This window comes from Hoplias malabaricus, chromosome Y (genome assembly GCF_029633855.1).
Source record: "Hoplias malabaricus isolate fHopMal1 chromosome Y, fHopMal1.hap1, whole genome shotgun sequence".
NCBI classification, from domain to species: Eukaryota; Metazoa; Chordata; class Actinopteri; order Characiformes; family Erythrinidae; genus Hoplias; species Hoplias malabaricus.
Window position 1 is genome coordinate 70,249,991 of NC_089820.1, and position 15,725 is coordinate 70,265,715.

Genomic DNA, 15,725 nt, shown 5'->3' on the forward strand with positions numbered 1-15,725 from the left:
TAATTTGTCTGTTAAATAAAGTTCAAGAGAATAAATAAAATAAAGACTGTCCTATTTATTGTATTTTACAAAAGATATCCCAGCTTTTCTGAAAATAGAATTTGTATCCAGGGACAACCAACCCCCTCTCCCATAAACACAAACACCCTTTTACCCAAAAGACACATCCCCCTTTTTCACTCAAAATTATATATTGTGCAAGTGTTTTCATTGTGTGCTAGTTTTTGATGCTCATACTGTGATCCTCTCAGACACTGATAAACAATCATTTGTAAAAATATTAACGCTATACACAGTAGCATAAGAGCATGAATTGGTGGCTATAAGACTGTTTTGAACTCAACCGGATGCATGCGTGTATGTTGTAGAAGCCTGCTGTTTACTTGGATTGTTTTTTCTTTACCTTGGTTGAAATGTATAATTTCTAATAAGATTTCAAATGCCTGATAATTGAAAATTCAAGGTAAACAAGTAATTTTCAAAATGTTCTGTTTTCAGAATTGTGCCTTATGGTTGTCTAGCAACAGGAGATCGCACAGGGCTCATTGAAGTGGTATCATCTGCTGACACAATTGCCAACATCCAAAAAAACAGCACTAACATGGCAGCTGCTGCTGCCTTCAACAAAGATGCTCTGCTCAACTGGCTCAAAGACAAAAATGCTGGGTAAGACAGTTAAAAGCAGTTATAGCACTTAAAATTCAAAATAACTACACAAACTGCAAATAAAAATCAATGCAGGAAGAAGTAATTAAGTTGGCACTAAAAAAATGAAGTGCAAATATCAGGCAGTGTCACGCTGTATTTATTTATTTATTCATATATATATACTTTTTTTTTATATCTTTATACTCTCCACTCAACTAAATATCAGATGTACAGCCTGACTGGTGTTCAGTGCATGTAAGAAATCCCCTGAAAATGGGCACAGCAGTAAAGACATTACACATCTATATTTTTAATAAACTAAAGCACATCTGTTGCCAGTATCAGGCAGTGTCACCCATAAATTAAAATCAATCTTAATACACTCTGCTAATTGTGCTTTACTTTAAACAATAGATGTCTTTATTGCTGCATCCACTCTCAAGGGGGTTCTTACATGTGAGGGAAAAAAACAGGTTGTACAACAATATATGTATAAAGATAAATAAAATTGCATGCAGCTAAGAGAGAAGTACTAAATAATGACAACCATGTTTCTAGAATTTAGATATTTTTCTATTTTTTTTGCTGGGGCTGGCGGATCTTTGCTTTGTTCATTCCCTTGAACCTTTAACTGACATAGGCACACAAAAGATTGTTCATATTACAAAAAAAAAATTGTTCATATTAAAAAAAAATATGTATGGTCAGTGAAAAATATTGCAAATTTTTTTTACAGTTCTTTATAATTTTTATACAGTTATTTCCTTTTCTCAGTTAAATAAAGATATAAAAAGTAAAAGTAAGAAAAAGAGAATAAAAAAAGCACCACACATTCTGGATTTTATTGAATTCTACAAAAAAAATTTAATTGGTAGCTGTGTCTGTATGTATGTAAATCCAGAAAGACTTTACATTGAAAACAAGAAGTCTCCGGTAAAATAGGCCACAAAAACACATTTTACCTTTTCCTTTTGAAAATATTATTATAATTGATGATAATAATAATATGGGTAATGATAATAACATGATGTTGATGATGAAACAGAAACTGTGCACACTGCCTTCGTAGTTTTAATCATTATTATATAAAGTAGTCCTAAAATAGTGTGATATGATCATATGTCAAATAAGTATCATAAATAACCCATCAGCAACAATGAATTAAAATGCACTGCAGTAAATGATGGTCCCTAATTTTTGCACATTACTGAACCACTGAATCAAAGGCTGTAAATAAACCAACATGATTGTTATCAATTAAAACAGATGTTCAGTGCTTAACTCACCCCACAAAATATTACAGTTGTAAATGTATATAATTTCAGTTAATGATATTTGGTTCATGGTTGGGACGGTTTGAGAATTTGATGAGACTGAATGAATGGTGAGAGAAGAAAGTGTATCGTTTATGAGCAAAACAACTGTCTTTTGTTCCTATAGTGATGCTCTGGAGAAAGCAATTGAGGAGTTCACACTGTCTTGCGCTGGCTATTGTGTCGCTACTTATGTTCTGGGAATCGGTGACCGCCATAGTGACAACATCATGGTACGCAGCACAGGGCAGGTCAGTATTACTAACAGCTTCCAGGAGATGGAGTACTTTTTCTGGCCCAAGTATGAGAACTTTTGTTTGTTTTTTTCTGTTTTTCAGCTTTTCCATATTGACTTTGGTCATATACTGGGGAACTTCAAGTCAAAGTTTGGGATCAAAAGAGAGCGGGTTCCTTTTATCCTTACTCATGACTTCATCCATGTCATTCAGCAAGGCAAAACAGGCAACACAGAGAAATTTGGCAGGTATTTACAGCACACATTTGTTAAAGTTATTAAAGCATTCTTCTGAAATTACAAAGCATCTACTGAGTTTTTTTGATTCTCAAAATGCACATTGCAAAAATTAGCCATTTAACAACAATGTGGAACGTGTACCATTCCATTTCATGCATTTTATTTATGTTAATGGAAATGCAAGGAACATTTCACATTTGACTCGAAAGGTTTGTTCCCAGCCGGAACCGAAAAATAGTAGGTTATTTAAACCTCCCCACCGGCACTATGGTTAGTGATATTTTAGAGTTATCTAGCGAGTTTCATAGCGAGTTTTTGCTATGATGAACAGCAGATAAACCATAAATCTCTCCTAGCACTCATTGTTTTGCTCTGGTACTGTCCTGGAAGAAACTCTGTGAAGTGGTTCCTTGTTTTGTGTTGAAACTGGTGCAAATGCAGGATGATTAATAGATGTTATGAAGGTTCTAAGAATCCTGAATGGAATCAGTTAAGGATCCAGACTTAATTTGGTCGAAATGGGCTAAATAACTTCTCTTAGTAAAGATGTATGTGTTTTGCTCCTCTTTTCTGTAGTTGTGAAAGCGTGTTGTTGACACCTGCTTATCTGCAGTGCACTCTTTCAGTCTCACACAAGACAAAACCCCATTCGTGTCACGTGCTTTTAAAATATCTCTTTTTCTTTATCTTAAGTTTGTGGGCATGTCTACACCATTTGTTACCGGAGCTCATTTGTGAATCTTTGTGTTGGGTAAGCTGCTAGTGCAGATGTTAAATATCTGAAAGTTATGGGTTCTACAACTTATCATAACTTGCTGTGATCTAATGCACTAAAAGTGTATACCTGAAATAAAGTAAGTTTGAAAACCTGTGTGTAGAATACAGAAGAACGTTGGAAATGCGGAGCTTTCCTGTTATTCACATTTTACATTTTGTGAAAACTACTGTATTAAAAAAAACTCTTTCCTAGACACTTAGTGTGATATTTGTCTAAAACTGTGGTAATGTGGCAAACAAAAGTATTACAATTCATTCAGCAACAAGGCAAACACAAGAAGATACTTTGTTTTAGAACAAATGTTGGATGAGCAAGTGTCCACAAGCTTTTGGTCAAATAGTGTATTTGAGATGAAATGCAGATAACATGAAATGTTCAGGCACATCTCAATTGTAGCCACACCCCCTGCACACAAAACAGGGTCAAACCCTATCTTCTTCCTGCTCCATATGTGGAAAATATTGCCTTATTTTTGCTGTTTCAAATTACATAAAGTAAAACAGAATAATAATTTGGGAGAGTGCTAACTGAATTAAACTAAACACTGTATGAAAGCTACAAAACTAAACAACTCGAGTTACAAATGAGTTTCTGTTGTAATTCAGTCAGAAATTTAAATTCAGCCACTTTTTATATAATCCTAACAAAAATAGCTGTCCTTAATGTTATTGATCAGTTATGCAGTATGGACAGATTTCTGGGCTCGTTTCTAAGGCATCGAGAATCAAATACTGTATAAGAAGCACAGGGTCAGGTTAACATGGTGTTGGATGTTTTGAAACATTCACATGTAGTATTCACTGAAGACTGATGTCCTTTAACCACACTTTAAGTAAAATAGAATGACAAATTATTATATTACATGCATGCTAAATTGCTTGAAAAATACATCATAAAAATATGGATTTTTTTTGCTGTATACATACTGTTTCTTAATTAAAACCTATTTAAATTGAATCACAATCAGATCTGTATATGTGTGTTTTCTGTAGTTTCAGGCAGTACTGTGAAGAAGCTTATCTGATTCTAAGGAAGAATGGAAATTTGTTCATCACACTATTTTCTCTGATGCTTACTGCTGGCCTGCCAGAACTCACCTCTGTCAAAGATATACAATATTTAAAGGTACAAATCACACCTCTCGAGGACTTGACTGTTTAAGGACACTGAATAAAGAGGGGGAAAAAACACTTTTAAAAATATTCAGAAGATGTTTCGTTGCCATTTGCTGCTCTCTAGTCACTTTTGTGCTAGAAACTGATCTCATGTGTTTATGAAGCCCCAGTGTCTGTAAATGAGGCATCTGTAGTATTTTTAGACAGCAGAGAGGCTCTGAATGTTGAAGCTTTAACCTAATTGAGGATAGTGCTCATAGATGGGTAATATTGACTTTTTTTGCTGTAAATTTAACTGACTAAATTTGGAAGAGCACTAACAGCACGGGAGAAGAGGGCCTAGGACTGAAAGGTCATTGGTTCGATTCCCAAGAGCAGCAGAAAAATTGGGGTCAGTGGGAGTGAATTAACAGCACTGCCGAACCCACAACTGCTCCCCGGGTGCCAGGGTTGGCTGCTCCCGTGTGTGTGTGTGTGTGTGTGTGTGTGTGTACAAAAGGGTTACATGCGAAAGACATATATCGTTGTACAGTGACAAACAATCTCTCGTTTCTTTTTATTTTCATTTAATCTCAAATGAGTTTTTGTGGTAATTCAAAAAAATGAATTAAAATGTACTATTCCACCTTTAAAGACAGAGGTTCTGAATAGAACGGCGTTTCCCCACAATCATAGATGTTTCCTTTAAAAGCACAATTTTAACAGCATTCATCATGGCTTTTCCATTGTGTTCTCACATTTTTTGATTTTCTTTGTGTTTGTATGTGTACTGTGTTACAGGACTCTCTTGCATTGGGTAAGACAGATGATGAGGCTTTGAAACAGTTCCGACAAAAGTTTGATGAGGCTCTGAGGGAAAGCTGGACTACCAAAGTAAACTGGATGGCTCACAATGTGGCTCACCGCTCCTAAATCAGGACTGGAGCTTTGAAAGGACATGCAGAATTGGCCTTTTAAAAGCTGCAGTGACTGATAGTTTGTCAAATACCGCTGTTCAGAGACAAGAAGTTGCTGATTTCTGCAACTTTAAAAGGCATGCTGATTAAATGATGAGCACAAGCACAGATCTCATCTACTTGCTCTTATTGTTCTTTTAGACAGCAAAGCCTACTTTTGACCAGAACTGGTCAATATGTTACTGTGGTAGCTTTAAAGAAGGGAACAGAAACTGGGAGAATGTTCACCACAAACATGAAAAAGCAATCTTTCTCATTTCAAAACATTCCCTGCCACACTGAGAAGCGCATACACTGGACTATCCCAGAAGTTCCATTTCAGTTTGAGTGTTTACATCCAGAAAGTGTTAACACGGTCCTTTCTTCTTGCTGGTGAAAGGTTACAATCTTCACAAAGCATTAATGTATAAGGGTCAGGTTTTAGAATTTAGGAAGAGGAGTGGTAAATAATTTGAAAAGGTATTTGTTTTCCATGAAACCAATGCGTCTGAAGTTATACAGTGTGAAAATAGCATTGAAGAAATATGTGCATCACTGGATATTACTTACATTCCAAGTTAAACCTTAAATCACTAAGAAATGTTTATATATTTTCATTAAGAAACCCTCCCCTTTAGGTATTTTTCTTCTGCTTTTGCTGCTTGAAAAATATAGACTATGCAGTTTGAAGTGTTTCAGTGTATTTAGCATGTTGCAGGCTATATGTAAATTCTGTACTTGACAAAAAAATGTAGTTTGACATAAGGCCTAGTCATGCATCAATTCCATTTTCCTTTTAATAGTATATATTCACCGCAGCCAGAACATTCTAATTAACAGTGAGAGTAGAAACAAGAAAAAATATATAAAATTTGTCCTGTTATGCCTGATATTAATCTGGCACCTTTTTTTGAACTTTTTTGTTTTTGTTGATAGACGCTAAAAATACAGGGATGCCAAGAATACAATTCACTCTCTCAAAACCCATCCCCACCCACGCCCCCCACTTTAACAAATTACATTTTTTTCTTTTGGAAATATAAAATTTTATCAGATTTGCCCACAAATACCTCCTTTAGTTTTTTTTTTACTGCAGTTTTTTTATATATATAATTTTTATACAGAGCCTAGTGAGGTATTAGCAGTTTTATTTAGCGATGTATACAGTGTCCGTTATGGAATGTAGATAACATTTAATTTATGCTGAAATATGCATTAAATTTCATAACTAACTCTCTCACTCTCTTAACCCCCCCCCCCCCCCCCCACACACACACTGTCTCTCAAACACACACACACACACACACACAAACTCATACAAAAAATGCAGATGTCAGCACATTTTGTCTCCTACCTCGCCTTAATCCATCAGTTTATCTCTTACTGTTTGAGCTGGAATATGGAAGTTTTGTTGTTGTTGTTATTATTATTATTATTTTATTTTTTATTATTTTTATTTTTTGAGCCAGGAGCTGTGCTGCAGTAGCGTTAATTTCCTTAATTAAAACCTCTGGGAACACATTTACATACAGTGACATTTTTGTATAATATTAAATCTGTATAATTATTAAATCTGAAAACATAAAACTGAAATTTAGCAAAACTCTCCTCAAATACCAGAAACAACAGTCTGGGAGTAGTCTTAATATTCCTATGAGTGCATGACACTGGCAAACAATTTGTTTATGTTGCCATGGTAAGGGGCACTGACATGAGACAGAGAAACAGTATTTTTATTTTATTTATTATTTTTTTAAGCTTTTCATGTTGAATTACTGCTGTCATTTCACTGACCTTTGGGGTTTATTGAGGTTTTGATATCAGTAATTGAGTTACCTGCCCATTTATAGATACACAACAGAATGGTGCACGCAGTCAGAATTGAGTTTATACATTGATTTACTCAAGGGCAGCACGGTGGTGCAGCTGATAGTGTCGCTGTCAGACAGCTCCAGGGACCTGGAGGTTGTGGGTTCAAACCCTGCTCCGGGTGACTGTCTGTGAGGAGTGTGGTGTGTTCTCCTTGTGTCCGTGTGGGATTTCCTCCGGGTGCTCAGTTTTCCTCCCACAGCCCAAAAACAAAAACCAAAAAGGTGGATTGGCAACTCAAGTGTCCGTAGGTGTGAGTCCCCTTTAAAGGACTGGCTCCCCCTCCAGGGTGGGTTCCTGCCTTGCGCCCAGTGATTCCGGGTAGGCTCCGGACCCACTGTTGCCCAGAACTGGATAAGCATTTTCAGACAATGAATGAATGAATTAATGGTTTACTCAGTGTGATCCTCTTGAGCCAGTGAGGGCACTGAAATGAGCACTTCTTTTACTCAGTGTGAGCCTTAGTTGACCATTGCAGTAGACGCTGTTTTTTTTCCTCAGTGTGAGCCTCGAAACCAGTGCTGGTTTTTACTTAGTTTGAGCCCTAAAATATCCACTGGTATTAAGTATGAATCTTATGTGAGGCTTGTAATTGCTACCAGCTCAAGCACAAGATTGTTCAGAATAGAAAAAGGTGGAGCCATTTAGCCATAGGACAGCCCATAACATGGAGAGGAGAGCAAAACTGGTAAAATAAAGGTAAAACAGCAGATATTTTAAGAAATAATTTTGTTTGCATTTTATTCCTTTGAGGAGCCAGATGAATTTATTTACAAAGGAAGCTCAGATTTAGGTTCCCAGAGGCTTTAAAACTTCACCATGTTTGATGCTATAGCTCTAACTTTTTTAACTCTGATTCAAATATTCTATTTCAACAAAAGTCATCAAAATTATACTGAGATATCATATTTGAAAACTTCTCTAGCCAGTCTGTCATGAATATCTCACTACAAATATTTGTTCCACCCTAGACTAGCAAATACTAGGATTTTAACTTTTTCACAACAAAATATTACCATTAATAAGATTACATATTTAATTGATTGACAACACTAATATAAAAATAACTCCATTTCATTTTACATACACATATTCATTATTAAAACTTCAATGTTAAGAAGAGGGAAAAATGTGATTAATTGTGGTTAATCACAGCACAATATGATGAATTGAGCAAATCATTTTTTTATTTTTTTTTTAATTAACATTTTTAATTTAATGTCAATTACAGCTTATGTGTTTATATAATGTAAAATGTACCCAAGGCGCATACACACATTTATAGTGTGTGCGTGCGTGCGTGCGTGCATGCATGTATGTTTGTGTATTCAATCCATGAAGCTATGCTTCCAATGCTGGAACAAGAAACTAGCTTTTTCTTGGAAAACATTTCATTCATTTCAAGTTCCTGAATGGGACACACCTTTAGAAAATGTATAAATTACAGCTCTGGCTCAAAGTTTTGTTTTAGAAAAAAATGTGCCTCATGTGATGCAAAGAAATTAGATCTAACTTATGTGCCATACTACTTCAGGAATAGGTTTAAAAAAAAAAAATAAAATAAACAACACTGGAAGTTTCATAGTGAATATATTTTACTATTTTAAATGTTCTTTTCCGCTTTTAACATGTTTATAAATTATTTATGGCGTGTAGAGACCAGGAAACATTTCTAGTGGAATTAACTTAGGAACACTGGTGGAAATTTGAGCTAGCACTGTTCAAACCTTATGTACGACTATTGCTCCTGAATTGGTCCCAATGGGTGAAAATTAAAGAAGTTTCAAGCTGTGACTATCCTGTCTGCAAAGGTTCATATTAAACAGAAATCTTTGAAAGTTACTGGAGTCCATCAACACCATGGAATGTTAAATGTATACTTCTTTAGGGTTCTTGGTTCACTCACATAAAAAAAAAAAACCTTCTTAAATATGTTCAGGGAAGTATTTTTTTCTAATGTATTCAGTCCAAAGAATACCACTTGGCACCGTTATTTTCACCTTTAGCCCTATGAAAACTGATTCCATTCTTGAGTATACAATAAGCATACCACAGTTCTCTTGTAACGTCTGTATTTTATGTAAATTGATTTTTGGTTTAATACAATAATGCTTATCGGAAATCACCATTAGGCACATGCAGTAGTTCTCAACAATAAGTAACGGGCACATTTTAAGAATTTTATCTGCTTTAACACACACACACACACACCAACTCAGGATGTTTTTTAAATAAATAGCAGATTAGTTGAATAAAGTGTGTTAGAACAGTTTAAACAGTAAAATATACATAGAAACAACACACAGGGTCAGGTTTGAGCAAGGCCACCATTTCTGAGATCTTATGCACTATGTTTCATTTGCCTTAACCTTTGATGTAATATGATGTTTTTACTTTATAATCGAGGGTTATGGAGCTTCATTCAAGAAATGTATGTACAGTATATTTGTAATGAAGAGATTTGAAACTTAACAGGACCAGTGGGTGGTGTGTGGGGTTTTATTTTTATTTATTTTTTTTGTTTCTTTTCTGTTTTACTTTCTTCTTTTTCTCCCAAAAGTGGGAAGAAAACCTGAGCTTCTGATTTTAACAAACAATTTTTGTGTGAAAACAGCCTTAAACACAGACAGCAGTTATGGATGTTTTATAATGGATGATTTTAATATAATAATGGATGATTTTTTGATAACCTGCTTGGTATAGTTAGTGTTGCTGGACTTGTTTTCAGGAATGTGTGTGTATTAAAGTAATATGTTGTTGAAAGAGCTGATACACAAAGCATTATCAGATGGTTAATACAAGGTTGCTCCTAAATTAGAGGAGCAGGTCTATTGCCAGATTTGGTGTTGGTGCAATATCTAGATATATTTTTCTCAGAAGGCGAATATTCTTCAACATTGTAATTGGGCACTAATGCTGCTGAATGAAACACTGCTGACCTTAGGTTTTCTAACACACTGAAGCTGATTTCTTGCTCATGTGATGTCTTAGGAATAATATTAAACTTTTCTCTTCATCTTGTCTAGTTTCTCAGCTGGTTTTGTTTCAAGGAATGGACACAGGTGCATCTCAATAAATTTGAATCATCAAAAAGTAAATTTATTTCAGTAATTCGATTCAAAAGTGTGCTCTGGTTTCCTCCCACGGTCCAAAAACACACGTTGGTAGGTAGATTGGTGACTCAAGTGTCCGCAGGTCTGACTGACCATTGCAGTAGACGCTGGTTTTTCTCAATGTGAGCCTCGAAACCAGTGCTGGTCTTTACTTTAAGCCCCAAAATATGGGGTAGGAAAGAGAGGGGGGGAGGGGTGATTGGATGGTTGGTAGGTGGATTGGTGACTCAAGTGTCCGTAGGTGTGAGTGGATGTGTCACCTTGTGAAGGACTGGTACCCCCTCCAGGGTGTGTTCCCGCCTTGCACCCAGTGATTCCTGTTATGGGCATGGATGTTTCTCTCGTATCTCTGTCCTGTCCTGTCCATATGTTCTAGGATCCAGTCCTGGGTTCCTGACTGACTGCATGCCGGATGCCGGAATCTGTGTCCATGGTTTGGCTTCAACCATCAGCGATAAAAGAGAGAGTTACGTCACACCCGGGAGGAATGGTTCCTCACTCAATTGTCACCGTTTTCGCTGTTGAAACTAGATTCGTGTTTGAATTGTTAATTGTTGAATGTTTATTTGTGAGTGTTGCCTGTCTGTTGTACATATTTGTATCGTGTACCAGTTGTAGGGAGTGGCTGTCGTTTTGTTTTGGGAACTGGGGTTTGTCTCTGTTTATACACAGCAAGGGAGTAAGGTTAGCACATTGTCTTTGTTTTTGTCATTTTTCACAGGTTAGTTAGTGTACCAAAAGTAGTTAGTGTGGGGTTTGTTTGTTGTTTTGGCCTGGGTCACTCCTGAAGTCACTTTTCTGGTCACAAAACTGTATCAATCACCTCAATATACTTCACAAAACTGTCCTAAATTGTAGGGTTTTTTTTGCACTCATCACACTCCGTTATTTCATTTTTTTGTGTTGCGGTCTGCCCTAGACCAGGTCGTAACATTTGGGGGCTCGTCCCTTTTCTTTTCTTGTTCTGGCTAGTGGTTTTCTCTTTTGTGGGTGGGCGGACGGTAGTGGTTGGAATGGCTAAATTTGACTTAGTTGCGTTTGCACTCGAGCCTACCTTAGAAAGTTTTGATTTGTGTCGAAAAGACGACCTGCTTTTGGTGGCTGATTTTTTTTCTATTAATGTTTCTCGTTCTGCTCCAAAATATCACATAAAGCGTGTTTTGGAAATTGAACTCATTGGTAAGGGGATCTTACCTGAAAGGGACACTTCCCTGGGTGTTGCTTCAAGTGCTGTTCTGGGTGCGGAAGCGGCGGAGGTCGCCGACGTCCCAGACGCTCGGCCGTGCATGGATCCCAGCAGTTCCCCGTCTCCTGGATTAGATCCCCGCCTAGCCATCCGGCTGAAGGAGTTGGAGTTGGAAATTAAAATTCAAGAGCGTGAAGCAGAATCTCTTCGTCTGCGAGCGTTACAGATTGACGCCGATCGGGAGATGACCAAGTTAAGTTTGGCGGGAGTCAGGCCTGTCCCCCTCCCTCGGAGCACTGCAATCAGAGCTCACTCTGGTAGTCAGACAGCGATTGCTCCCCCGGTACCCATGCCCCGCTCTTCAGTACACTCTCCCACCCGCTCTACAGTCGTAAGTAACTCAGAACAATTTGATGTTACTCGGCAAATCAGTCTTGTTCCCGTATTTAGGGAGAATGAAGTTGATGCCTATTTCACTATTTTTGAGCGTATTGCCACCACGCTTAATTGGCCCAAAGACCTATGGTCATTGTTGTTACAATGTAAATTAGTGGGGAAAGCCCAAGACGTTTGTTCTACCCTCTCATTAGAACAGAGTTTGGATTATGATGTTGTTAAAACCACTATTCTTAGAGTTTATGAGCTGGTCCCCGAGGCTTATCGACAGAAGTTTAGGTCTTTAATGAAAACCCCCAGCCAGACGTTCATTGAATTTGCCCGAGAGAAAACTGTTTTATTTGAGAAATGGTGTACAGCTAGCAAGGTTACCACCTTTGAACAACTCAAAGAACTAATTCTCTTAGAAGATTTTAAAAATAACCTTCCTGAGAAAATAGTGCTTTATCTTAACGAGCAGAAAGTGAACAGATTGTCTGACGCTGCTACGTTAGCAGACGAGTTTGTATTGACACATAAGACTGTTTTTACGTCGCCATCTAAACTTAATGTGATTTCTAGTCGCATTGCCCCAAGAACACCTGTTGATGACACTATATCCACAGCATCTGTCCCTGCTGATACTCGTGAGTGTTTTTACTGTCATGAACAAGGCCATCTTGTTGCTACATGCCCAGCGCTTCAGCGTAAAGGCTCGCGCTCTGTGTCACCTGTAAAAAAAGTTAGCGCCGTAAGCACGTTCCCTCATAACCACATACTGGATGAGTCTTATATTTCGGTCTCCTCCGCCATCGAGCCTGTTTTTATGCCCTTCGTTTTTAATGGGTTTGTTTCTTTGCCTGAAAACAACCAGGATAGACAGCCTATAACAATATTGAGAGACACTGGTGCAGCTCAGTCATTTATTCTGGACAGCGTTCTGCCGTTTACCAAGGAGTCCTATTGTGGCAGCGACGTTTTGGTGCAAGGGATTGAACTTGGAGTGCTTAGGTTTCCCTTGCATTCAGTTCTTTTGAGTACAGAAAACTTTGAACGTTTTGTAAAGGTTGCCGTTCATTCTATGCTGCCTGTTGATGGTGTTTCATTTATTTTGGGTAACGACCTCGCTGGTGGAGAAATATACACGCTACCGGAGGTAGTTAATGATCCGGTGGAGGATCACGCGCTCTCTACTCTTTTCCCCGCTTGTGTTTTGACTCGTGCTCAGGCTCGTAAATTTTCTGATATTAATTTATCAGAAACCTTTATGTGTAATATGGACTCTGATATTTGTTCCAAGTCTGCTGAGGTCATTCTTCCGCCATCTGATTACGGTCACACAAATTCTGCTTCCCTTATAACAGGTGATTCTGACCCACTAACTCGAACTGCACTAATCGCCGCTCAAAAAGCAGACGGTACTTTAGATAAATGTTTTAGAACAATCACAGACCAAACATGCCGTTTAAATGGTAAAAATCTGTATTTTATTGAGGAAGGTGTATTGATGAGGTCCTGGGTTCCCTCTAGTTCCTACGGTGAATGTGATGAGGTTCATCAGATCGTAGTTCCCCATCCTTACCGGGCACACGTTTTATCATTAGCTCATGATCACCCCCTTGCTGGTCATCTAGGGATTAGGAAAACATTGCAGCGTATTTTAAAACATTTTTTTTGGCCCTCCATTAGATCAAACGTCACACATCATTGCCGGTCTTGTCATACCTGTCAGGTTGTTGGAAAACCAAACCAGGTGATTCCGGTCGCCCCCCTCTGCCCCATACCTGCTGTAGGAGAGCCGTTTGAAAAATTGATAGTGGATTGTGTTGGTCCATTGCCAAAAACCCGCTCAGGAAATTGTTATCTTCTGACACTTATGTGTGCTGCTACTCGTTTCCCTGAGGCCATTCCATTACGCACCTTGAAATCACGATCTGTAATTAAAGCATTGATTAAATTTTGTACTACTTTTGGCTTACCAAAATATATTCAGTCTGACCAAGGTACTAACTTCATGTCTAAACTTTTTTCTCAGGTTGTGCAAGAATTAAACATTAAACACGTTGTGTCTAGTGCGTATCACCCTGAGTCCCAAGGTGCTCTTGAGCGTTTTCATCAAACTTTTAAAAATATGCTGAGAACATACTGTTTTGATCATGATAAAGAATGGGATGAAGGTGTCCCCTTGCTCCTGTTTGCTATCCGTGACACAGTACAGGAGTCTACTGGGTTCAGCCCAAATGCCTTGCTTTTTGGACGTTCGGTTCGTGGTCCGCTCAAACTGTTATATGAGCAGTGGTTGTCTCCCCCCTCGATATCTAAGAAAGATAATGTGTTAAATTTTGTTTCGAGACTTTGTGAACGCTTAAAATCCGCACGTAGCTTGGCCAGAAAAAATGTGGATACCTCCCAGAAAAACATGAAAACTCGTTTTGATCTCCAAGCCGTTAGTCGCTCTTTAAATGTTGGAGATAAGGTTCTCGCTCTGTTACCTGTTGGTTCTTCTCTCCAGACACGATTTTCAGGCCCCTATGAAATAATAGAGAAGTTGTCCCCCACAAACTACGTACTCGCTACTCCAAATCGCCGTCGGAAGAGCCGTGTGTGTCATATTAACCGTTTAAAATCATACCATGATCGTTGTGCTAATGTGCCCTCATCTTCTGCCTCATCTCACGCTCCTACTTTAGAATCTGCTGTAGCCACAGTCTCCATTATGGATTACTCACCTGAAAGCGACAATCTATGTTTGGGCCGAAATAGTTTACCGTGTGCTCGATTACCAAATTCAGAGGCTTTACAACATCTCTCGGAAAAACTTTCATATTTACCTTTGGCCGCTCAGTCAGATATTACACGTGTAATCAAAATGTTTCCTTCGCTTTTCTCGGACGTTCCGTCTCGCACTTCTGTATTGCAGCACAATATTGATATTTGTGGACACAAACCTATTCGACAGCATCCGTATCGTGTAAACCCATACAAACGTTCTGTTCTGAACAAAGAAACAGATTATTTGCTTGAAAATGGTTTTGCGGTTCCCAGCAGCAGCCCATGGTGTTCCCCTTGCCTTCTGGTACCAAAGCCAGATAATACATACAGGTTTTGCACTGACTTTCGTAAGGTTAATGCCGTCACCACCCCAGATTCATACCCACTTCCACGGATGGAAGACTTAATAGATCGTATTGGCGTTGCCAAATTCGTTAGTAAACTCGACCTCTTAAAAGGATACTGGCAAGTTCCCCTTACACCACGTGCCTCAGACATTTCTGCTTTTGCTACCCCTGACAAGTTTTTACAATACACCGTTATGGCTTTCGGTTTACGAAATGCACCCGCAACATTCCAACGACTCATGAACATAGTTTTGGGTGATGTGCCTAATTGTGAATGCTACTTAGATGATGTGGTGCTCTATTCTGACACTTGGGGACAACATGTGAAGCTGCTGGAAGTTGTGTTTTTAAGATTACAAGATGCCTCTCTTGTGTTAAACTTGGAGAAATGTGAATTTTGAAAAAGTGTGATCACATATCTTGGAAAGTCTGTTGGAAATGGTACTGTCCGCCCCCTGGATGTGAAAGTTCAAGCCATCCGCTCCTTTCCTACACCACAGACAAAACGGGAACTGAAACGTTTCCTGGGTATGGCTGGTTATTACCGCTGTTTCTGTAAAAACTTTTCAAATGTAGTTTTGCCACTCACCACTCTCCTTAAGAACGCCGTACCCTTTGTTTGGTCTCCTGTGTGTCAGTCTGCATTTGAGTCAGTGAAGACTTTGCTGAGTAATTCCCCTGTTCTCGCTGCACCTGACTTCGATAAACCCTTTAAATTAGAGGTAGACGCAAGTGATGCAGGAGCCGGTGCTGTTCTCATTCAGGAGGACACACATGGTATTGAACACCCAATTTGTTA

At 38.3% G+C, this 15,725-nt stretch overlaps 1 protein-coding gene across 3 annotated transcripts in view; it reads left to right on the forward strand.

Annotated features, from left to right (window-relative positions):
- The window catches only part of LOC136678598 (phosphatidylinositol 4,5-bisphosphate 3-kinase catalytic subunit beta isoform-like), a 50,325-nt gene extending 40,164 nt beyond the window's left edge, over positions 1-10,161 (forward strand). For 2 of the 3 annotated variants that reach the window (XM_066656643.1, XM_066656644.1), the window contains exons 20-24: positions 499-666; positions 2,089-2,212; positions 2,300-2,445; positions 4,207-4,339; positions 5,110-10,161. In XM_066656643.1, coding sequence (XP_066512740.1) covers positions 499-666; positions 2,089-2,212; positions 2,300-2,445; positions 4,207-4,339; positions 5,110-5,241 — 703 coding nt within the window. In that variant the 3' untranslated portion in view covers positions 5,242-10,161. The remainder of the gene's footprint in view (positions 1-498; positions 667-2,088; positions 2,213-2,299; positions 2,446-4,206; positions 4,340-5,109) is intronic. The other variant, XM_066656645.1, reaches the window with a different exon arrangement.
- The last annotated feature ends 5,564 nt before the right edge of the window (positions 10,162-15,725 follow it).